At 43.7% G+C, this 23,175-nt stretch overlaps 2 protein-coding genes across 10 annotated transcripts in view; both read left to right on the top strand.

Annotated features, from left to right (window-relative positions):
* Positions 1-13,075, top strand: part of pik3r5 (phosphoinositide-3-kinase, regulatory subunit 5) — a 38,220-nt gene extending 25,145 nt beyond the window's left edge. For 3 of the 5 annotated variants that reach the window (XM_015954453.3, XM_015954450.3, XM_015954451.3), the window contains exons 8-18: positions 682-850; positions 930-998; positions 1,103-1,953; positions 4,174-4,299; positions 4,418-4,549; positions 4,654-4,747; positions 5,030-5,106; positions 8,913-9,006; positions 9,252-9,334; positions 9,802-9,917; positions 11,973-13,075. In XM_015954453.3, the coding sequence (XP_015809939.3) occupies positions 682-850; positions 930-998; positions 1,103-1,953; positions 4,174-4,299; positions 4,418-4,549; positions 4,654-4,747; positions 5,030-5,106; positions 8,913-9,006; positions 9,252-9,334; positions 9,802-9,917; positions 11,973-12,123 (1,962 nt within the window). In that variant the 3' untranslated portion in view covers positions 12,124-13,075. The remainder of the gene's footprint in view (positions 1-681; positions 851-929; positions 999-1,102; positions 1,954-4,173; positions 4,300-4,417; positions 4,550-4,653; positions 4,748-5,029; positions 5,107-8,912; positions 9,007-9,251; positions 9,335-9,801; positions 9,918-11,972) is intronic. The other 2 variants (XM_015954452.3, XM_070553646.1) reach the window with 1 other exon arrangement.
* Positions 13,076-14,043: 968 nt separating this feature from the next.
* Positions 14,044-23,175, top strand: part of LOC107382343 (phosphoinositide 3-kinase regulatory subunit 6) — a 45,542-nt gene continuing 36,410 nt past the window's right edge. Inside the window, exons 1-2 of one of the 5 annotated variants that reach the window (XM_070553649.1) lie at positions 14,072-14,193; positions 14,418-17,900. The gene's annotated coding sequence lies outside the window, so the exon portion shown is untranslated. The other 4 variants (XM_054751791.2, XM_070553648.1, XM_054751793.2 and 1 more) reach the window with 4 other exon arrangements.

Raw genomic sequence — 23,175 nt, 5'->3', positions numbered from 1 at the left:
AAAAAGATCAAATATGAACTTGTAATAAATCTTGTTACATTTATCACACTTGTCTTCACTTTCATAGGTTAAGGCTGTTTGCAAGTTAGACCACATCTCCCATCATCTGTTTAAATGTGTAACATTTAATAACATTTTATTCAAAGCTCATGATTTAGACTTATTTTTCACCTGTTTTCATTTTTCTAAAAGAAAAACAGACCGGCTGCACACAGCTGGGCAAAAATAGGGCAGTTTTATTGTGTTTCACACCCAGGTAAGGCACACACAGGTTTATCCATTGTGTTCTACTTTAATAACATAAAGAAACAAATATAAAAATATATCTTTCAAAACAGAAAAGAATGGTTGTTGTAGCGCTAGGTTCACATTTTCTTCACAAAACTCCCAAAACAGCTTTCTGTTGGTGGCAGGACGACAGGCTGCACTTAGCGAGGGAAGACGGTTAGCTTAACAATGAAATAGCCAATCATTGGAGAGCTCTTCTAGCCAACCAGAGGTGAGAAAGGTGGGACCTTCCTTGGACATTCTACAATTCCAAATCACGTGTTCAAGACAGAGCAGAACATGTCTCGACTAGTAGAAGCTAACTGTTAGCATTAGCCACTCAACATCATGGCTCCCGTCGGCGGCCGGGAAGCGAACCAGTTTTTGATGTTCGTCGCTTCGTTCCTTTCACAGCTAAAAAACGAAAACGAAGTGGAGAAGATCTTTTCTTCTGTGAGCGAGATCTTAGAGGCCGCTGCCGCGATGAGTGACCCGATAAACGCTCGCAGTCATGTCGTCCAGAATCTGGAGGGCTTGAGGGACGGGCTGAAAATCCCTTCATCCAACGGGAGGAAGTCTGATGGTGAGAAGTCTCTTTGATTAAATGAAGATTTTTTTTTTTGGAACTGTGCATGATGGAGGTTTGTTCTGTTGTTTCTCAGGAATGCTTCAGACGTTGCCTTTACCTACCGCCAAAAGCTACATGTTTCACTGGGAGAAGGATAACTTTGGTGAGAGATGCAGCTTAATCCCATATTTAGTCAGACCAGATTGCATTTTGAGTTAACTCAGGGGGCTAATTTCTATTTTCCTATTAATATTTGGACACAATCAGATGTTCTCAACACCCTTTTGGAGCATGAACCTAATGATTTCTTCACAAACGAGTTTGATGATGATGATGTGACAAAGAATGATGTGGACGAAGAGGAAGAAAAAGAGGGACATGGCGGCCATGGCGTCGTCTCCTCTTTAAACATCACTGATGACTTCAGTGGCAATCATCGCGCCTCCACCATCTCCTCCCTTTCCACCACCTCAAAAGACTCTATGTTCTCTACCTTGTCCATGACCTCTGAGTCCTACTCCCCGTCCCTCATCTCTATAACGTCTGGAGTCGACAGCGACTACTTTGATGATTCCGACGACTACAACTCTTCCCCTGTGATGGACAAATGTTCCCCGAAGTCGACCAAAGTCTCAGCTCGTCTCAGTCAGCACTTTCAGCGGCTCTTTCCCAAACCCAAGAGCCCTCGGATGCTTTCCCGAGCCAAGAGTTTGTGTAACGCTGAAACGAAAGACCCCGTAATGGTTCGAGAAACGCGTTCCAACTCTCTCCCCCAGCAAGTCAAGTTATTCAGTTCTGAACCCCTTTCTGGACCGCAAAACCAAACTCTCCGACACGTGTGCTTTCGACGGAGGCCCATTCTGAGCAGCGATGAGGACAATAAGAACATTACGCTCAGGGTGGTGGTGTTTGGTGCCGATCACATGGCGGGGAAGGTGGCTCGAGCCTACAGCAGCCTGAGGTTGAAGGAGAGTGTGTGTCCACGTCTCACCAGAGCCTTTAAACTCCAGTTCTACTTCGTGCCTGTCAAGAGAGACCCATCAGGCGGACCGGGAACTCGAAGAGCTTCTAGTCCTTTGGTACAAGTTGGGTCTCCAAAAGCAGCGGCTGCGCCTTGTGTAAGTAGAAGATTAATGAAACCAAGGTCAAGAGCTTCCATGAAACGGTGGTAGTTACACAATTCCTGCAACATACAAACAAATGGTAATACTCACCCATCTGTCCAAAGCCCCCCACCAGCATCTCTGCTGAAGTACATCCAAACCGTCTTTCATTCTTTGCTAAATTACTCTAAACCTTTTCCATGAAATAAACTTTAGATTGTCGAAGCACTTTGATTTAAGATGATCAAGGCCTGACTGAGCATCACAGAGCCAGATGCAGGCGCTCAACAGCTAGAGGACCAGTGTTGGGAGTAGCGGCGTTCATGTATAACAGTTTTACTAATGCTGTCATCTAGGTAACAGAGTATTCTAATGGATTACCTTCCTCATCGTTGCAACGCCGTTACCGTCACTGGGCATGCAAAGTGGTGCGTGACTCTGTTACTTTAATGTGGTTGAAAGAAGCTCAGCGGATGTCAGGCTTTCCGACAGCCACACCAGTGATGCGCGCATGAAACGGCCCGTGAGCCCTCCGGAGCAGGAGCGACTGACAGCCGCTTCAAAAAGAAGATGAAATCACGAGGCGCTTACTTTACAGGCACTCGCCATCCCACCCCGAGCAGGTTTACAAGCAACAAAAATAAACACAGAGCAAGAGAGGGAGAGATGAGTGTGTGAGCAGCGCCGCACACACTCATCTGTCCGATCGCTAAAAAGCAGGGAGGAGGTTAGTGCGTGCAAAGTGCCTGGCTGGGACGTTTATGACATTAATACGATGGATCTGTAAATATCGGTGGGGACAAAGATGATGCAGAAGTAACTAACGTTTCTGTGACTTCGGTGGTGTCTTCACCAGAAGTGTTGAAACTAGGGGTGGGACTTGATTAAGAAATAAGTCTAATTAATTAGAGGCTTTGTAATCAATTAATCTTAATCACAATTTAATCGTTCAGGAAAATGTGCCCTCAAAGCAATGTTTTAAATGAAAAATAATAGGCAGAAAATCAAACATTAGACATGGATATTATTACTGTAAACTCAAGCTCTTCATTTCTAAAAAAAATGCTTTTTAATTATTCAAATGTCACTTTTGGCGCTTACACATTAGTGTCGGCACGGTCGGGGTTTGGTGGGGCTGGATGGCGTGAGTTCGGTCTCGGATGGGCATTGTAGTGTTCACTTATAAATCCAAGGGACTTCTCGGGAATGCGGAAATCCCTGAGCCTGTGGGCGGCGTTTACTACGCGCTGGAAAGTCCGCAGTGTCCTCCATTATAAGGTAAACCAAGGCGGGCATGAGATTTGTTGCTGTTGGAGAGCCCACTCACTTCTCCCGTTCACACTGATCAGCAGCTCCGGAACAGCAGCTCTGTGCTACAGACGTGTTTACTCAACAGCATCCAGCATGAAATTACTTACTTACTTTCATAAACTACTGCCAAGAGCAAAGCGCTTTCAGCGATGCACAAATGTTAAGAATTTTGCCTGCTTTGACTGTGAAGTTTCCGGTGCCACCCGGCAGCACGTTTCATTTGTTTCCCGAATGTCCGCGTCACGGACTCCGTAGTTTTCAGGAAGTTTATTTTTACAAGTTAAGAGAAGAGGGTGACGTGTTTCCCAAACACTGCAGCAGTCCAAGCAAATTGATTCCATTTTAGTAGCGGTTTGCAGAGCCCTGTGCATTGTCGTGTGCGTCAGTGATATTCGGTCCACCAGGAAATCAGTGACAAAGGTTCCGCCTTACTGGAAATGCAACCTCTGATTAAATGCATGCATTTTTTACGCGTCGCGTTCTTCTATTTAATTATCCAAAATTAACTCGTTAAAGTCCCACCGCTAGTTGAAACATTGGTTATTTCAGCAGGGGGTTTGCAGGTTGCAGGTTCAAATCCCAGCTGCAACCTTTCTGGCATGTTCGCCTCATGCGTGTGTGGGTTTCTCTGGGTTCCCCGGTTCCCTCCCACTGACCAAAATCACGCATGTCTGATTAAGTGTTTAACTATAACCCTCCCACTGTCCTAATGGGTGTGACCCCGTGAAGAAAGTTGACCATTGAGCAGGATTGATGGTTTATCCCTTGAGGTCCACGTGGCAGGGGTGAGGAGTGAGCACCACCTCACCCCTGCCACGTGGACCTCAAGGGATAAACCATCAATCCTGCTCAATGGTCAACTTTCCTCGCGGGGTCACCCACAAAGACAGCTGGAGGGTTAAGGATTGTATTTTTGTCGTGCAGGACAACAACCACGCGGTGTCAGGTAACAGCACTAATGACATTGCACATCTGTTGGGCATGTTGGATCCGTGGTATGAAAGAAACACCCTCAGCCTGCTCAAGTTGCCTACCAACGTCGTCTGCCAGGTACCGTCTTTTCTGTTGATCAGGTTCAGAGCACTTCTGTAGTTTTGTGAAGCTGATCTGTTATCTAGACGGATGAAGGAGGAGGCCTTTTGTGTGTGACTGCTTTGTGTTTTTGCAGCAAACCTCGAAAACAGAGTCGGAGTCTTACGATAGTTCATACGAGCAGCGCCTACCCATCCTAGCAGACTTGGTGCTGTACTACTGCCGCTACGCCACTCGGCAGTCACTAATCCAGCTCTATCATGCTGAGGTAAAAAGGCGTTTCCTATGACAAGTTTCCCTTTATAACAGCTTGAATGAATAAAACACCAAGAATGAAGATTTCGTCACTCCTGCTGTGTGGTTTTTTTGCAGCTGACGTTGGCTAGTGGTGAGAAGAGAACCGAGGTGTTCATCCACTCCCTGGAGCTGGGTCACACTGCAGGAACGCGAGCCATCAAGGCCATGGGTGAGCAGGCAGACGCAGCCCTAGCAACACGTCCATGTTTCCGTGCATCATCTGGTATCGTGAGGTTAAGACTGGGCTCTAATTATGAAAGAGGAACACCGGTTGTTTCTGTAACATCACTTCTACTTTACTGGTTTCACTTGTCACCACTGCTTGTACTTCCGATATTTAATTTCTAAGCAGAAGCAAGCAGCTGTTCTGTAAAGAGGACTCTCTGATGCAAAACCCTGATGTCTTTACTGCGGTGTGAATGCGTGTTTGTCCTTCTGTTTTCTTGTTTAGGCGCTGCCAGCAAACGCTTTGGGATTGATGGAGACAGAGAGGCGGTGCCTCTGAACCTGGAGATGGTTTACAACAGAGTAAGGCTGTTCTTTCTAAAGTCACAGCTTCAAGGAAAAACTCATCTTTCGATGATTTTATGTGGAAAGGTCATGAATCATTGTTATTTAACCTGCTGGAGGTAGCTCTTTGAACAACTCCAGACTGGTGAAATGGAGATTAGTTTTGACCAGATTGACAAGCTAACTGCTAGTCACAGCAAAGCCAGGACCAAAGTGGATTACAAGCAGTGGCTTGAATGTCACAGCAGTTCATGCAAACACCATCTTTGGAATGTTTTACATCTCTGCTGATTTCCTGTTGCACAAGCGACTGCGTGGCGGTTCGGTTGGTAGCACTGCTGCCTTGTGGCCTAAAAGTTGCAGGTTTAAATCCCAGCTGCAGCATTTGTGCATGGAGTTTGCATGTTCTCCCCACCATGTGTGGGTTTTCACGTGGTGCTCCAGTTTTCTCTCACAGACCAAAAACATGAATATTAGGTGTTTTGTAAGTTTCCCCAGAAAAAAAAGCATCTGATAGATAAGTCAGAGGTGCATCCTTTTTCTTCAGTGAGGTTCTCAGGTGAGTACCAGGGGTCGATGCTTGTTGTGCATTACATAACACCCCCCCACCCCCCAGACATTACACCGGTATGCAGAGAAGCTCACTTACTAGCACCCCTGAACAGAAAGACTGCTATTTCCACTGGAAGGGTGATAATGGGAGGGCTAGCTAGCGCTGCTACGAATGTATCCAGCAAACCATGATGGGATGTAAATGACTGTGAAATCGATATTTCAAAGCTCTCCAAGCAGTTTCTAAAATATATTTAATGGCAGTGACACACTAAGGTCATTCAAAGAGTTTTCTACAACAAAGAGCTGATTGAATTGTGATTTTTCTAGGAGAAATGGTCATAAATCACACCACAGAAACATTAAACACTATTATTTTTCTCCCATTGTTATCTTGTTTATTTTTAATGCTCTTGTGAAGCAAAATTCCAAACTTCCTAAATATGGCACAACATGAAATTCCAGTGCAACAAAATGAAGTACATAAAAAGGTGAACATTTTTATCCTGCCTTTCAATATCACTGTTACATATATATATATATATATATATATATATATATATATATATATATATGTATATATATATATATATATATGGCAACGCCACACAAACCACGCTGGGACCCGTTTTTCCTGGTGTTCTGTCAGAACGCCTAGCTTATAGCTAAAAATTAATACCCGATTCTGCCGACACAACCTCTGTCAGTGTAACTCAGTGAAGCTGTGGCTACGATCGTAGCTCATCACCATCAGGGTGTGAGTGGGTGAATGACTTAAGAGCCTTGGGGGTTCCAGAACTATAGAAGGCGCTATATTAAACACAGGCTATTATAAAACCTTTCATCAGTAAAACTCAATAAGCACAGAAAACATTGTGTGTACTATGCTTTGGGTAAATGTAGAACAGTTTAAGCCACATCGGAAAATGGAAGCTTCTGAAAGCAGAACGATTGAACATCCCATGATGATTTGGCCACGTTCATGATGTCATCCAACATTCTCTTGGTGCCATCTAGTGGTGAAACTACATCTTGTAATGAGGATCGTAATCATTTGGTATTTTTGAACAATGTGTGTGTGTGTGTGTGTGTGTGTGTGTGTGTGTGTGTGTGTGTGTGTGTGTGTGTGTGTGTGTGTGTGTGTGTGTGTGTGTGTGTGTGTGTGTGTGTGTGTGTGTGTGTGTGTGTGTGTGTGTGTGTGTGTGTGTGGAGGTTGATGTTTATGCGCCATCGACACATACAAAGAAGATGCACAAAACCAAGACAGACTTTTGTTTGAGTACTCATCTCGGAGAGGGTCGCCGGACGGTGTGGGGATGTTTAGAACGTATAATTGGCTTCAATGGTGGACATGAATGACCACTTATAGACTCCAAGGCAGAGAGGAAAATTATCTCTGTCTGCCCTAAACAAAGTCTTGTTTATCCTAATCTGACGCCAAGGCAGCCTCCAAGGCTGCCTTCAACACACCCCCACGAAAGGAGGAATGCTGACAGATGCTGTGACCCGACCTTCCCCCCCTGCCTTCAGATTGTGACTTCTGTTTCGAGGTCATCAACCTGCAGGAAACTCAATGTGCTCTCTGGCCCTCATCTCTCCCTCCCACCTGTTGACTGCAGCTGGCTGAGCGCGGTACTGGCAGCTCCCGTTGGAGGATTCAGGACCCCCCCGCCTCCCTATCGGAGTCTGATGTTTTGTAACTGTGATGTTCGTGCTTCTATGTTGAGGAGTTTTTTGTATAAAACTCTGATATGCCTTTTTTACCTTACTCCAATTATCCTCATGTAACACCCTTTTCATCTAATGAAATGAGTGCCGTTCTGGCTGCTCTCGTGGACTGCCTGTACCTGTTTTTGTCTACGTGTGTGTGTGTGTTTAACCTTGGTCGGGTTGTGTTTGCGGAGTCAAATTCCTATGCTCTGGGTCGCTGGAGCGCTGGCAATAAAGCTTATTCTGATTCTGATTCTGAAGTGGGAAAGATGACTAATAAGGATGTGTAGGGATGATATTAAGGGGATTTTCCTGGCTGTCCAAACTGTCTTTGCATGCTATTGGACTAATAATAATGACAACGGGCTGCATGGTGGCGCAGTGGTTAGCACTGGTGCCTCGCAGCACGAAGGTTGCAGGTTCAAAAGTCGGCTCGGCTGCGGCCTTTCTGCGTGGAGTTGCGTGTTCTCCCCATGCATGCGTGGGTTTCCTCCGGGTACTCCGGTTTCCCCCACAGATCACAACATGCCCTATAGGTTATAAATTGTAAGTGGCTTTGGATAAAAGCGTCTGCCAAATAAATAAACATAAACATAATAATAATCGATTGGATTCATATAGCACCTCTCAGGGCATCCAAAGTGCTTTCCATTACTCACGCACTCACATTGGACCATTCATAACAACGAAGAAAGCTTCGTATTCCTCGCTACAGAAATGAGTCAGTGGGACAGTCCACCATGCACGGCCAAAGAAGAAGCAAATACATCTTTTTTTTTAAATGAGTGACTTAAGTACCTTTATCTACTCACGTCCGTCACGGCTCTGGTGCTAAGCCCACCCTGCATCTCTCTACAAACGAAGAGTGGAATGGAGCGTGGCTAGACCGACCTGCAGAGCTTAAACCTTTAGCTACGGCTACAGTTTGTCTGGATTTGTACGCTAGTGAAATAGTGTTTTTGATGGTGATCGCCATTTCTTGTACATTATTCAGTTTAAATAAAATGTGCATGTTGTGCTGCACAACTGAGACAGAAGTTCTCCGTGTAGGTGCCCTCAAATAACCAACAGCACTCTCAGGAGCCTAGTACAAGATACAGTGATCCCTCGTTTATCGCGGTAGATGCGTTCCAGAGCTGGCCGCGATAGGTGAAAATCTGCAAAGTAGGGACACCATATTTACAGTACAGTACTATATTGAATTATCGTATGATCACATTCTCCTTTTGTGGGTAAAACTCAAGAAAAAATTTTTTACTTGTTTTTTTTATTGTTTTATTACAAAAAGTGCATTTTATGATGAAATTGATGGAAAAAAACAGGAATTTTTTTATATTTCGCATAGAAAATGCCGCAAATCGGCGAATTTCCCTTGAATAAGGCTCCAAAGAAAAAATCTGCGAAGTCGTGAATCCGCGATAAACGAACCGCGAAGTAGCGAGGGATCACTGTAACCACACACACACACACACGCGCGCACACACACACACACACACCCTGAAATGCAAGGCCTACGCTTTATAGTTAACCACCCTTTTCTTCATTGATTTCTTCTGCTGCAGGTAGTCATCAGTGGAAGAAGCCAGTGGATAAAAGAAAACAAAGTCTGTACTTCGGTGAACTTAATCAAAGCCTGCAAGAACCCAGAGGAGCTAGGTAAGCTGTCACGTTGCTCATTATGAAGATTAAACCAATTTTACAATGAATGACCCAGATCGGTGATTCTTATCAGTAACTAATAATTAGAAGCTCTCAGATTTGATCGCGTCAAACTGAAATCGTTCAAGTATCTCAGATATGCTACTATGTGAAAAAACATGGTTTTAAATGGCTGAATGGTCTCTGAATCTTTAACGCTAATTATCAGAGTAGGATTACATCTTTGTCTACCTTCCTGTCAGACTCCAAGATGGAGTGCCTGCAGCTTACCATGACCGAGGTCCTGAAGAGACAAAACGGGAAAAGCAAGAAAAGCTACAACCAGGTGAGCTCGACGTGACACCATCCTGCCTCGGTGGTTTGTGGTTGAAGCGGCGCCGCGGCAGAGTGTGACACAAACAACACTGCAGCGTGTCGCCTTCAAAGCCGTAGACCTAACTAGTCTTTGATAGCATCTAAAGCGCTAAACCTCATTTCTCATCTCACAAATGAAAACATGCATGAGAAGTGATTTTCACACCAACCGCTCGATGGGGGCGGAAGATGAAGGCTGCATCGCGCAATAACACTTTGCATCTCTTTTGCTTGTTTGCTCACGATAATAGCCCAGTGTGTCAACGTTTAGATTAGGAGATCTGATTCTAATTAGTTATCCACTATCTCAACAGAACATCGACCCGTTTCACCGCTGAGCACGAGACGAGTGTTGCAACATTCATGTCAGCCTTTTTTCTGCCTTTGTCTGTTTGAAATAGCCAGTGTGTTTTTTTTCTCTTTTGCTCATCTTTGTAGCAGCTGACCATGACTGAGGTGAAAGTGGACAAGGTGCACGTCAGTGGAACAGGAAACACAACTTTTGCCGTGTGTCTGGACCAGGATGAGAAGAAGATCCTCCAAAGTGTCACAAGGTATGGAGTCAAGATGCTAATAGAACATTAAAAGCCTATCATTCCTTGAAAGAATGCATGATGCCCCCTGATTTTCATGCTTATTGCAGTATAATAGGTAGGGATGGGTACCTTTGACATTTGAATCGATGGGGTACTAATTCCCGGTACCTAGGAATCGATACCGGTACTTAACGGTACCAATGTTTGATACTTTGAGTGTTTATTATTTTAATTCTCTTTTATAATTAAATATATATTTTTCTCAAATATATAACCATATTTGATAAATATCACGATAAATAACATACAACTGTTTGTATTTTAACATCGTCCTTGTAGTTTTATAAGCTGATAATTAAACTGAAGCAAACATCTTTACTCTGAACTAAATTTACTGTGTATCTTCATTCCTTTTGCCGTCCTTTTTCATTTGATTTTTCCTACTGGGAAGTTAGAATTTCCGAGGAGAAAGCGAACGCACCATTAGCTGGTAACAATGGTAGCAATGGAAGCTAACATACCAAGCTAACGTTATCTTAAACAGTTTATTTAGCTGCTGGAGCAGATTTAAACGATGATGCCTCACACTTAGGTCGTTGTCACTGGTTTCATCTTCACCCAATCACCCGTCGCATTTAGTAAAGTGAAGCCAAACTTTAGAGCACGTTCATGTTCTTCTAGTCGGAAATTCGGAGTTCCGAGGAGAAAGCGAACGCACCATTTGCGAAACGGAAGCTAACATATCAAGCTAACGTTATCTTAAACATTTTATTTACCTACCGGAGCAGATTAAGATGAGGATGTCTCAATTAGATCGTTGTCGCTGGTTTCATCATCACCCAGTTACCCATCACATTTAGTTAAGTGGATCCAAGCTTTAGCGTGCGTTCTTTCTACCATGCTGCTCTGTTTACAACTGGCTCACAGCGAGCGACGACATAACGCTCTTGCGCATGCGCAGCTGTCTTGGCAAGTTCTCGTTGTGAAGGACGGGTACCGAAACGAGGCACCGTTTGAAATGACGTGAATCGGTGCTCGGTCGGTACTATGGAATTCGGTCGGTACCTTATAAAGTACCGAATTCGGTACCCATCCCTATGAAACAGTGATATATTCCACATGATACATGCGCTTCCTGGCCCAAAAAGTCCCTCCCCCAGGAGTCGATGATCTGGGGTTGCTGCCGTTGGTCAGGTCTAGGCTCAGCAACACCATGCGGTCAGCTGCAGTTTAAAGAAGAAAAAATGTCCTCAAATTCAGTTATGAGAGATAACCAATAACAGGGCAGCTCAATGCATTAATCATGATTATAGTGCTGGTAGATCATGAGATATGATATTCTTAGGTTTAAGTCATGCCACCAAAAGGAAAAAAAATAAACATGTTTCAAGTCTGCTCGTGTTCTCTGGTAGTTTCTAGCTTTCGTTTGTGCTGATGTACCACCGGGGGACTACCACCACAGCAGCTCAAACGCTGTTCAAACACTTTGTGCCCAGGAGCGTACCACGTTTATAATCTGGCCCTGCCAAGAAGACAATGCCAGAATTCATCAAGCTCAAATAGTGAAAGAGTGGTAGAGGGAGCATGACACATCATTTTGACACATGGATCGGTCATCACAGAGTCTGGACCTTAACCCTCATTGAGAATATTTGGGAAGTTTACCAAGATCTTAGTGAAAACGAATGCAGCACTGGATGAAAACAAATCTTGTGAGATTGAGTTTTTGCCATAATCTCAGCTAAAACTGGTTTCAACAAAATATTAGTGTGTTGGCTTATTTTGACCAGAAAGCATACAATACACACAATACAATACAATACATATGATGAGACAACATACCTTAGATACAATACACATAATGGGATACATATGATACGAACATATGATGGGATACATATTGCACATCACGTAATAAAAACAAGTATTGCACATATGTGCAATGTTGTGTAAATGTTATGGTTTCTTGTCTGAATTTGTTGCATTTTATTTACAGAGGTCATCCTCTCTTATCAGAGAATACTCATACATGCGATTTTTTAAATCCCTTTTGTGCCCCTTTGTCTCATCAAGGTGTGAAATAAAAGTCTGCTACAAGCCTGACAGCTCAGCTGACTGGCACCTGAGAAAATTACCGACCTCCGCTCAAATCCAGCCTCTCAACCCCACCTTCTGCTCCCTTTTGTGCCTGCCCATCGTCACCTTCAGTGGAGCTCTTCCCTGAGACCTTTCACCCCTGGGTGGAGTCGGCTCAAAGACACTTTTCAGCACCGTTAGTTCACATTGGAATATTGGTCGAACTGCAGAAGAAAAAGACGTGTGAGACTATCTTCTTGTTGTCTTGATGGTCTCAAATTCACATGGTGGTGGAAACCTGAGGACTTGCACACAGAAACTCCAGACATTTGCCTTCTGACCATGCAGCGCCATTGACACATACAAAGAAGCTGCACAAAACCAAGACGGACTAAAACACTCTTGCTTGTATTTTCATTTTATTTATGAAAAGAACCTTTCAGGCTTCATTCTCTAGGTTTCAGCTCCTCTTTTTGTGTTTGCAGACCAAACTGACTGTAACCGCAGCCCCGTTAGAATGTATGGGGGTGGATCGGGGGCAAGAATGCAGACATGGCACCACACAGACTAGAGACACAGTTTTAATGTGGGTGTCAGGGTCTTCCTATGTAAAATATCTCTTCATGTTTTTTTATGGAAACTAACTTGTATAAACCATTAAGGGTTTATCCAAAGACTGGATTGAGAAACTGATTATTTGACGATATCTGAGAATGCACACTATAGATGTATCATATGTAAATGCAATTGTTTTTAGATATTTTATTTTATAGTGCAATTTTGTGTTTTATATCTATTATTTTCTTTGAAACGTTTTCTCACCACAATTTTTGTCTGCAATTATATATATATGACTAGCAGGGGGCACTGTTGATTTTTCAGAATCTAAATCTGTCTTCACCTGTTGTAATTCCTGTAAAATGTGTTAAAAATAGATTTAAAAAAAGATGTAACTGGCTGTAAATTGCGTTTGGGTGTTCTTTGTAACTAATTATTCGCACTTTCAACAATGTAAAACAAAGTTTTTTTAAAATATTGTTTTAAAGGAATAATGTCCTGTTTACTTGATTAAGAATAAAGTTTGAAATCCAGCACGCTCATTCAGACCATTCATTAATGCCAACGATGAAACACTGGTTCATTTATCTTTCTTTTATAAATTAAATAAATGCATTTAAGCTATTAAATATCTTTTAACTGACTTGAATGAACCGACAGAAGTGCCGACCAATACAAGACACAATGAGCCTGTATCCCAAACTTTGACTTCATGCTCTGAACGGTTCCCTTCATAAGGCTTTTCCCATGGATCTGTTAATTGGAATGAAAAATTCCAACTCCTCACAAGACTAATCACCGATGTTCTAATTTCCAAGGCTTGCATTATTTGTACAAACACCCCAATGTGCTGCGCATGTTAATCCTGGTTATTTCAGCTTCTGCTTTCTTATCTGGTGTGTGTGTGTGTGTGTGTGTGTGTGTGTGTGTGTGTGTGTGTGTGTGTGTGTGTGTGTGTGTGTGTGTGTGTGTTTCCAGTAGATGTGTCTTTGTTACAGGTTTATTTCCTGTTTTAGAATAACCCACTAAAAACTGCCCCGTTTTTGTAGTTATTTTTGTTCCCTTTCCTAATTTGGAAGTGACAGACAGGTTACCCAGCATTGGACTCTTAACTTTTTTTAATCAGACCCAACCAAAACGTCATCTCAGGTTGTGAAAAGGATATAAAATGCGTGTGCGTGATTTAAAAGACGCAATCCTTCATCTGACGATGGAATCAGGCGGAATGTTATAAAAATTACATCTCAAAACAATGATTTACCAAATAGATTTGCTATTTTAAATATCGATGAAAAGACGTGTGTGTGTGTGTGTGTGTGTGTGTGTGTGTGTGTGTGTGTGTGTGTGTGTGTGTGTGTGTGTGTGTGTGTGTGTGTGTGTGTGTGTGTGTGTGTGTGTGTGTGTGTGTGTGCAAACGTAGATAGTTATCCGTCTAAAGTTGATGTAGTTTCAACACGTGATGTGATTGGCTGCTGCCCCGGACAACCGGTGCTGATGTGGGCGAGGCCTGGATTTGCCGTGATCTGATTGGCTGTTCCGCAGATGGGCGTGGCCTGCACTGAGCGTTGTTTCAGAGGCAAATGAGAAGCGCGGTGTGTGACCGACAGACATCTGTTATTTAAACTTGGCGAATGGAGCTTTTTAATTCCCTTCACCTGAGGTAAGTGTTCCTAAACACAAATATATCCACCTTTAGAGACTTTAAGCTCTTTACTTTATGTTAAATCAAATATTCCCTCTTTATTGTGAACGGTGTAAGCTGCAGCCACCTGCTGCTGGTGTCAGAAACATGACAACTTACCCAGCATGTCCTGGTTTTCTTTTATGTCAGCTGAGACGTTTACCTTAACCCAACTTGTTTGTTTTTCCTGGTGTTTATGACAGTTGGGGTTGTTTAACACTCAGAGATGCTATCTGGAGCACAGCCTACAGACAGGAGATGTTGTACACTTGACAGAAATACCATGGATTCCTCAGCCTGCAGCTAAAGGCATCCTTCACTTCCTTGTGTCAGGGTGGCACATAACAAGGGGAGTGTGTTCTTTTTCTCCCTGCTGAGATAATAGAGGTGTGATAACAGTGTGTGATCTCTGTGTTGTGTCTGTTTGGAGTTTGAGAACGAGGCTGGATCCCCCTGCTTCCTTGTTTTAGATCTGAGCTTCCTGGTACCGGTCTGGGATTGGGGGTTGTAGAGTAAATGAGTTGAATTAGACAGATCTACACGGCTGAGTATGCTACAGTGCTGTGAAACAGCATTCTTTTATATCAGACAAAGATAACCAAAGTAACAGCGAACAGTCTGATTAGGGTCAAAGGTCAGACATTCTCCTTCAGGATTTTCCAGCGGAGATTCCATCCAGGTCCAGTAGCACCAAAGCAGTCCCGGACCACCACACTACCACCACCATGTTTGACAGTTTGTCTATTGTTGTTTACTTAAAATGCAGTTGGTTTCCAGAAGTAGCAGAACAAATGCTTTCCGCAAAGCTTCTCTAACGCCAAAACAGCTTCAAACGTTTTGTGTTGGGATGAAAGAAAGAAAGAAAACAATCTTTATATAGCGCCTCTCAAGGCACATGCTAAAACATCAATTCAGTTCAAGTTTATTTATAAAGCGCCAAATCACGACAAGAGTCGTCTCAAGGCACTTCACATAATAAACATTCCAATTCAGGACAGTTCATTAAGCCAATCAGAAAAATGTTTCCTATATAAGGAACCCAGCAAATTGCATCAAGTCACTGACTAGTGTCAGTGACTATACAGCAATCCTCATACTAAGCAAGCATGCAGCGACAGTGGAGAGGAAAACTCCCTTTTAACAGGAAGAAACCTCCAGAGGATCCTGGCTCAGTATAAGCAGCCATCCTCCATGACTCACTGGGGATGGAGAAGACAGAGCAGACACACACACACACATGCACACATGCACGCAAGCGCGCACACACAACATATATACCAAGTAATGTTTCTATGGTTACAATTCAATGTCAAGGAAAGCAAAAAGTTTTTATCAGGAGAGGGAGAATGATTAAATGGTCAGCAACAATGTTCAAGACGATGACCCCCTCCATGAGGCCACCACAGCTCAGCAGAACATCATTGTAGCTTCTTCTGGGGAGAAAACACTTAGAGAAAAAATAAAGTTAACAGCTGAAATAGCAGGAAATAATACAGTTAAAGAGCAGATTGTAGAAGAAAGCAGTAGAGTGTGAAAAGTGGTCAGTGTGTCCTCCAGCAGTCTAAGCCTATAGCAGCATAACTACAGAGATAACTCTGGATAATCTATCCTATGTGTCACTAGCCTTGGCGTAAAATTAGATGCAGGATTTTCAATGGTACCACAGATAAACGCAGTTGTTAAATCAGGTTTCTTCCAACTGCGCCGTCTCGTCCGCCTCAAACCTGTTCTGAAATGTCCTCATTTGGAGTCGGTGATACACGCTTTTATTACTTCTTGCCTGGATTACGCGAACTCCCTGCTCATTGGCGCTCTTGTTTCAGCATTAAACCTGGATGCAGACAGTGCAAAATGCTGCAGCTAGGTTTCTAACCAACACGAACAGACGCGGTCACATTACCCCGGTTCTGTTGAGTCTACACTGGCTGCCTGTGACTTTCAGGGTGTGCTTCAAGATCCTATTATTGCCCTACAAGGCATTAAATGGCCTAGCACCCCCTACCTGTCAGAGCTGCTTGCACCCTATGTGCCAGTGGGTTCCCTAAGATCAGCTGACCGCTTGCTGCTCTATATTCCCAAAATGAACTACAAAGAAAGAGGAGAGCGGGCTTTTGTGTATGCTGCTCCTCATCTTTGGATTGCACTTCCTCTCACCATACGGGAGACTTCAACGGTCTCACTCAGTTTTATGATTTGGCTTTTGGACAGTGACCTGTTATGCTTAATTTTATTGTTTTGAGCTATTGCTTTTATCGTCAGTGCTCTTACTGTTGATTTGACGTTATTTATTCAATTGTTTTGAATTGTCTGTTCCTGACTTATTTTATTGAAATTTTTGACTGTGAGGCGCTTTGTTCAGCTGTCATGCTGTGTTTAAAAATGTGCTGTACAAATAAAATAAAAGGTACGGTGCATTGTAGTGTGGTGCAGTGCGATGCAGTACGTTATATTACGGTGCGGTACGGTATACGTTATGTCACGTTACATTACGGTGCGGTACGGTATGGTACGGTACGTTGTAGTGTGGTGCAGTGCGATGCAGTACGTTACGGTGCGGTACGGTATACGTTATGTCACGTTACATTACGGTGCGGTACGGTATGCGTTATGTCACGTTATATTACGGTGCGGTACGGTATGGTACGGTACGCTGTAGTGTGGTGCAGTGCGATGCAGTACGTTACGGTGCGGTACGGTATACGTTATGTCACGTTACATTACGGTGCGGTACGGTATGCGTTATGTCACGTTACATTACGGTGCGGTACGGTATGCGTTATGTCACGTTACATTACGGTGCGGTACGGTACGGTATGGTACGGTACGTTGTAGTGTGGTGCAGTGCGATGCAGTACGTTACGGTGCGGTACGGTATACGTTATGTCACGTTACGTTACGGTGCGGTACGGTATGGTACGGTATACGTTAGGTCATGGTACGGTATGGTGCGGTGCAGTACGGTACGGTACATTACTTTACGTTACAGTGCGGTACGGTATGGTTCGCTGTGGTATGGTACGGTATGGTATGGTATGGTATGGTATGGTGTGGTGTGGTATGGTCAGAAAGAAACGTCCCTCTCTTTTGGATTGTTTTACACCCTGCTGCTCCAGCGGGTGGAACGGGTTCAGGAGATAAAAAGGATTGGTGGTTTGTCCCGACTTTTGGAACCTGTGCTTGACATCATTTAAGCCCAACTACTTTTTATTTTGTCCAACTTCGTAGAGCAAGGGCAAATCCTGAGTCAATAGCTCAACAAGGTACTGCTCAGCAGAGGTGCTCCTAGCCCTACTAACTGGCTTGTATTTGATATCCTAGAACACCCCCCAAGGTGCTTTACAGTCAGTCATTCACCCATGCGCGCACACACGTTACCTCTCAGGTGGCAATGAGCTACAGTGAAACAACAGCTGCCCTGGGGCACACTGACTGAGGTGAGGCTGCTGAACACAGGCGCCACCGGCCCCTCCCACCACCACCAGCAGGCAACATGTGTCTTGCCCAAGGACACAACGGCAGCATTCTCTGCCAGAAGCCAGGATAGATCCTACAACCCTCCGCTTGCTGGACACCCTGCTCTACCTCCTGAGCTACAGCCACGGCCAACACCCCAAAATGCAACTGGAGGAAAACTTTTGCAGCCAAATTTCATTCTAAAATGCACCAGAAGGTAAAATACAAAATGTGTAAGTAAGCTTTAATTATAAGATCTTGTGTCACATGCAGGTTTTAGGTTGTGTTTAGTTGGACTTTGAAATCCGGTCAACTCCCTTAAGGGATGATTAAATAAAAGCATAAAAAGTTTTTGAAGATGTATTTCTTCTCTTGTAATTGTAATTTGTAATAAAAACATAAATTGGATTAGGATTGAAGGAAATCTGAGCCTTATCGCCGAGCCCTTCCCAACGTTGATGAAACCGTCTCTGCAGACTGTTGACTGGACACGATTTCTTTCAGAGTTCTTTTATTTTTGTCTTTGCATCATTTTCAACCTTTTTTTGTTGATTTAAGCATTCTGGTGGATGTTTTTGCAGCTTCTTAGCTGAATCTTAGTCAGAGCAGGCAGTTTTTCACACACACACACACACACACACGCACGCACGCACGCACACACACACACACACTGAGACTTTCATTGGTCTAAGACAACTTCCTCATATTGTCCAGCATGTTGATACAGGAAGCCTCTGATTGAAATCCTTTTTAACTCACACTCGTGACATGATCTGGTCTGTTTAAAGGATCTCATCGCGTCTGCATGTTTCTGCCGTTAAGAGTTCCTTTGGTCTCCAGAACAGACGCTGACGCTGACCCACGTAGTAAATAAGATTATAACTGCTCTCCATGTAGTTATTTGTTAGGTTTTTGAAGCGTATCAACAGATCAGTCAGCATCAGCTCCTTAAAGAAGAAACCCCAAGCATGAGCGCGGCTCTAGAAATGAACGTGCTGTGTCTCCACACTCGTCCGTCAGGTTTAACCTGGCTCCTGTAATGTGAAGCAGCCTCAGAGACGTGTTCTGATTGTTCCACTCGGTCAGGCCCCTCTGAGCAGCCCTTTGCTCTGCTGGTCTGGGGATTTCCAATCAAACAAATGCCTATAAATAGAGTAGCAGCCACCCCCCCATTCACCTTTTCTTGCTTGCTCTATGAACGCGGTCCCACAGAAAGCTGTCGGGGCCTTCCTGTTTTCTGAGACGTCTGCAGCAGGCCTGGGCGGAAATTATTTCCCCTGTTTTCTGTTTCGTGGCATTGTTTGAGCCTTGCAGCGTGGCGACAGCCTCGTGTGTGCAGGAGATCCTATCGTGGCTGAAAGCTGCACCAGGAACTGATTCACAGTAACTGTAAATAGTCAGCAGTCATGACGGAAGTTTGTTTCTCTGGTTTGTGCATGTGTGCTCCTCTTGGGTCTGTTTTATTTTCATCTGCAGCTTGCTGCTAATTTGGTTGTTAAATTGCTCCACTGGTGAAAGAATGCATGAGCCTCTGAAGACAATACCTACAACAACCCAACCCTTGGTTTGCTTGGTAAACAGTGTTTTACGCTGGCATCTGAAACCAACCCGCACTGCTGTTTGCAGTTAAAGCTCTCGTGTAAGCTAGAGCTGTTTGTTCACGGCCCTTAGACAGAGCTCAGTCCAGGGTGGAATCTACGATTGTCTTTCAAACTTTCCCCCCAAATATTTAAACGTTGCTCGGCCAATCAGAGCAACGGACCGTGTGACCTATTCATCGCCGTGGAAGTCGGTCTGGGGCATGCTGCCATACACACAGAAAAAAACAAAAACAAACCGTTTTTGACATAAAAGGACATTAGTGTCTGCTCATGTCTCAAAGAAAAGCCCACATCTAAAATGTCCAAAGTTGATGCCAAAGCCTCTTCATAGGAGCGCCGCTCCGGAACCGACACCAGAACTCGAGGACCCGTGAAGACAACCAAACACAGTAAGACGATTTAACAGCTTTTATTAGCTTGAAGCTAAGAGGTGTTACCGGTGTAAAACTCAGGTAACGGCAGAGTCGAAGACAGGCGAGGGTCGTGGAGGCAGGCAGAGTTCTTGGCGAGGGTCAGGCATGAAAACGAGGTCGGGAGGCGATGATCAGGCAGCCTGAAAAAGGCTGGAAGATTTACTAGCAGGAGCGTTCAATAATGTGGTGCTGGCTTGGTGTTGGTTCTGGAGTCTTATAGGGAGCGATGCAGGTGGAGCTGATGAGGAGTTAATGTGAGACAGGTGGTTTAGATGAGGTTGGTGGTGAGTTGGTAGTGGTTGCTGGGGAAACAGGGCTTGGCTGGAGCGGGGGTCATGACACATCTCTGTAATAGGGATGTGTATTTTTGAAATTCTGGCGATACGATACATATCACGATACAGGGGAGATGATACGATATATCATGATACATTGCGATACATTCAGTCAGGCGTTACAAGCAATTATTTTTACTGAATTTATTGTAAGAATGTTCAATAAACAGTCCAAACTGATACGTAACGTGTTTAACATGAGGTATCTGAACCATGATGGAGGGATTTACATTTCAGTGGTGGAAACAAAACCCGCTGCACACTGCTGCCAACTAGCGGGTGGCGATTGAATTGCGCAAAACAAAAAGAAAATACACAAATGTTTGCATGTAAATTCTTTCAGGAATTAGATACACGGCTTTTGAATATCGATGTAATAATCGCAGGAAAAATATCACGATATATTGCCATATCGATATTTCCGATACACAGCTTTTGGATATCGATATAATATTGCTGGGAAAAATATCACGATATATTGCCATATCGATATTTTCTTACATCCCTACTTTGTAATATTTTTCTATCACAGCTCTGGTGCCAAGCCCACCCAACATCTTTCTACAAACATAGACCTACAACTGCTCGGGCCAGCGGTAGACCTGCTGCGGAGGGCGTAGCTAGAGCGACCTGCGGAGGAAAATCTTTAGTTACTGCTACGGTTTGTCTAGATTTAGTAAGATCTGTTACAGATGTTCACTCTAGTCCTGCTTGCTGCTGAGCCATGAAGGAACTGGTGTGATTATAGAGCTACATTAAAAAGAACTTTCTGTGCAGGTCCGGGTGTGTTTCTAACAGGGAGATTATTCAAGATTAGGTTAGGATTACACAGAGGAGCGTAGTGAGGAACAAAAGCTTTATTCACAGGCGCTTGCTATGGACTCCTTTGTTTAACAACACATGTTCACTCATTCCTGGGGTTGTGACCACTCACCACTGAGGCTAAGGCGTGTTCCAGTTGATTTGTGGCGTTTAAACCCTCTGGATGGATTTTATTACAACTGTCACAAAGTGACCCATTGATCCACAACGGCTTAACTTGACTAGAGGTCACCACACACAGCAAAAGCAGCGAACACAAACGGCTTTACCTCAGTTAGATACTGAGCTGTAGCTCCATGCAGCTGCAGCTCAGTATCTAGATTGGATTAAAAAGCAGAGAGTTGTGTTTTACTTGAGGAACTGATTTCTACATCACCAGGACGAATAGGGAATACAGCATATTAATTTAATTTGTTTTATTACAACTTTTTAACATAACTTGACTTTTGCTGAACTTTATCTGTTATTCTGATGTGTTTTTTAACCCTCCCACTGCCTTTATGGGTGACCCCGCGAAGAGAGTTGACCATTGAGCAGGGTTGATGGTTTATCCCTTGGGTCCACGTGGCAGGGGTGAGGAGTGAGCACCCATAAAGGCAGTGGGAGGGTTAAGCTGTAGGTTAGTTAGTTATAGGGATGTAAGAAAATATTGATATGGCAATATTTCGTGATATTTTTCCAGCAATATTATATCGATATCCAAAAGCAGTGTATCGGAAATATCGATATGGCAATATATCGTGATATTTTTTCCTGCGATTATTACATCGATATTCAAAAGCCGTGTATCTAAATCTTGAAAGAATTTACATGCAAACTTTTGTGTATTTTCTTTTCGTTTTGTGCAATTCAATCACCACCCGCTAGTTGGCAGCAGTGTGCAACGGGTTTTGTTTCCACCATTGAAATGTAAATCCCTCCATCATGGGTCAGATACCTCATGTTAAACATGTTACGTATCAGTTTGGACTGTTTATTGAACATTCTTACAATAAATTCAGTAAAAAAATAGCTTGTAACATCTGACTGAATGTATCGCAATATATCGTATCGTCTCCCCTGTATCGTGATATGTATCGTATCGCCAGAATTTCAAAAATACACATCCCTGGTTAGTTAGTTGGCTAAATTTGGAGTGTTGATTGCCCACTCGTTTTGACAGAAAGGAAGTGCCGTGCATGTGTCAACTTCTGTGTTGCATCAATAGTTTCAGTTTGATAGGTAAACATGGCAGCTAATATTTTTAAGTGCCTGCGCTGGACTGGCTCTCTGTCCAGGGTGTACCCCGCCTGATTGCCCGTTGGCTGCTGGAGATAGGCAAGGACCCTGAGACAGAAACAGAAAGGCGACGGCGATGAGGCGGAGCAAAGCTGTGGTTGAGCATCACCAGACTGAACCCAGGGGCTCTTGGTACTGTGTGTGTGTGTGTGTGTGTGTGTGTGTGTGTGCCCGCTTCCGTGGAAGGGGGGTTCTAAGTTTAGAAAGCTTATAAAACCTGAACTGAGTCAGAGGTCTAAAGATAGAGAACAAGTACCACACACACACACACACACACACACACACACACACACACACAGCCACTCCTCCATACATGACCCACATTTTTCACACACGAGGAAAGAAACAGCACCATTCATGCACGCGCCTTCTCTCTGGCGACTTGTTTTTAGTCTCACTTGTGTGAGCTGAGTTTGATTCTGACAGTGTGTGCGTTTGTTTGCATGTGTGTTTATGGAAGTGGGTAAGTTTGCCACCTTTATTTTTAACTCTCTGCGTTTTGGGAAGCAGGTTTTTGTGGCTGTTTAGCCACATAAAGTCGTTTTCAGCTGGTTGTTTTAGTGCCTTTGCAGTCTTTTGTTGATCCCAGTGATCCCAGTGGGAAACTTGTTTGTATCTGTGGCTGTAGATGTGTCACTCCCCTGCCTGTGTGGGACTGGAATAACTGAGGTGGCTAAAGGAGGTGTGAATCTTTGTAGGAAGAGTTTTCGTGCTGCTGGAGTGATAGTAACCACCACGACACCCCCTTAAACGTGTCAGATGGGTCTGTAACTACATCACAAGTGTTTAGGCCTCATCATTGAGCTTTGTGACAATAAACAAAGATTTTATTCACAAGGAGGCATAACAGTTAGATACTTTTCAATAAACACGAGTCAACAGACACAGAAGTTATGCAGCCTTGGGGAAATTCAAGGAATGTGTCTGAACTTGTTTAATTTTAACTCTAAATGTGAAACATCAAACGGGAACTAGACTTTCACACACACCAGTTTAAAAAGTACATAATGGAGGGCGTGTTGATGAGTATGGGTTAGTGAGGGGTTCCCATCAAATGCT

This window comes from Nothobranchius furzeri, chromosome 7 (genome assembly GCF_043380555.1).
Source record: "Nothobranchius furzeri strain GRZ-AD chromosome 7, NfurGRZ-RIMD1, whole genome shotgun sequence".
NCBI classification, from domain to species: domain Eukaryota; kingdom Metazoa; phylum Chordata; class Actinopteri; order Cyprinodontiformes; family Nothobranchiidae; genus Nothobranchius; species Nothobranchius furzeri.
The sequence above is the reverse complement of the archived record's forward strand: the minus strand, read 5'-3'. Positions and strand labels throughout refer to the sequence as shown.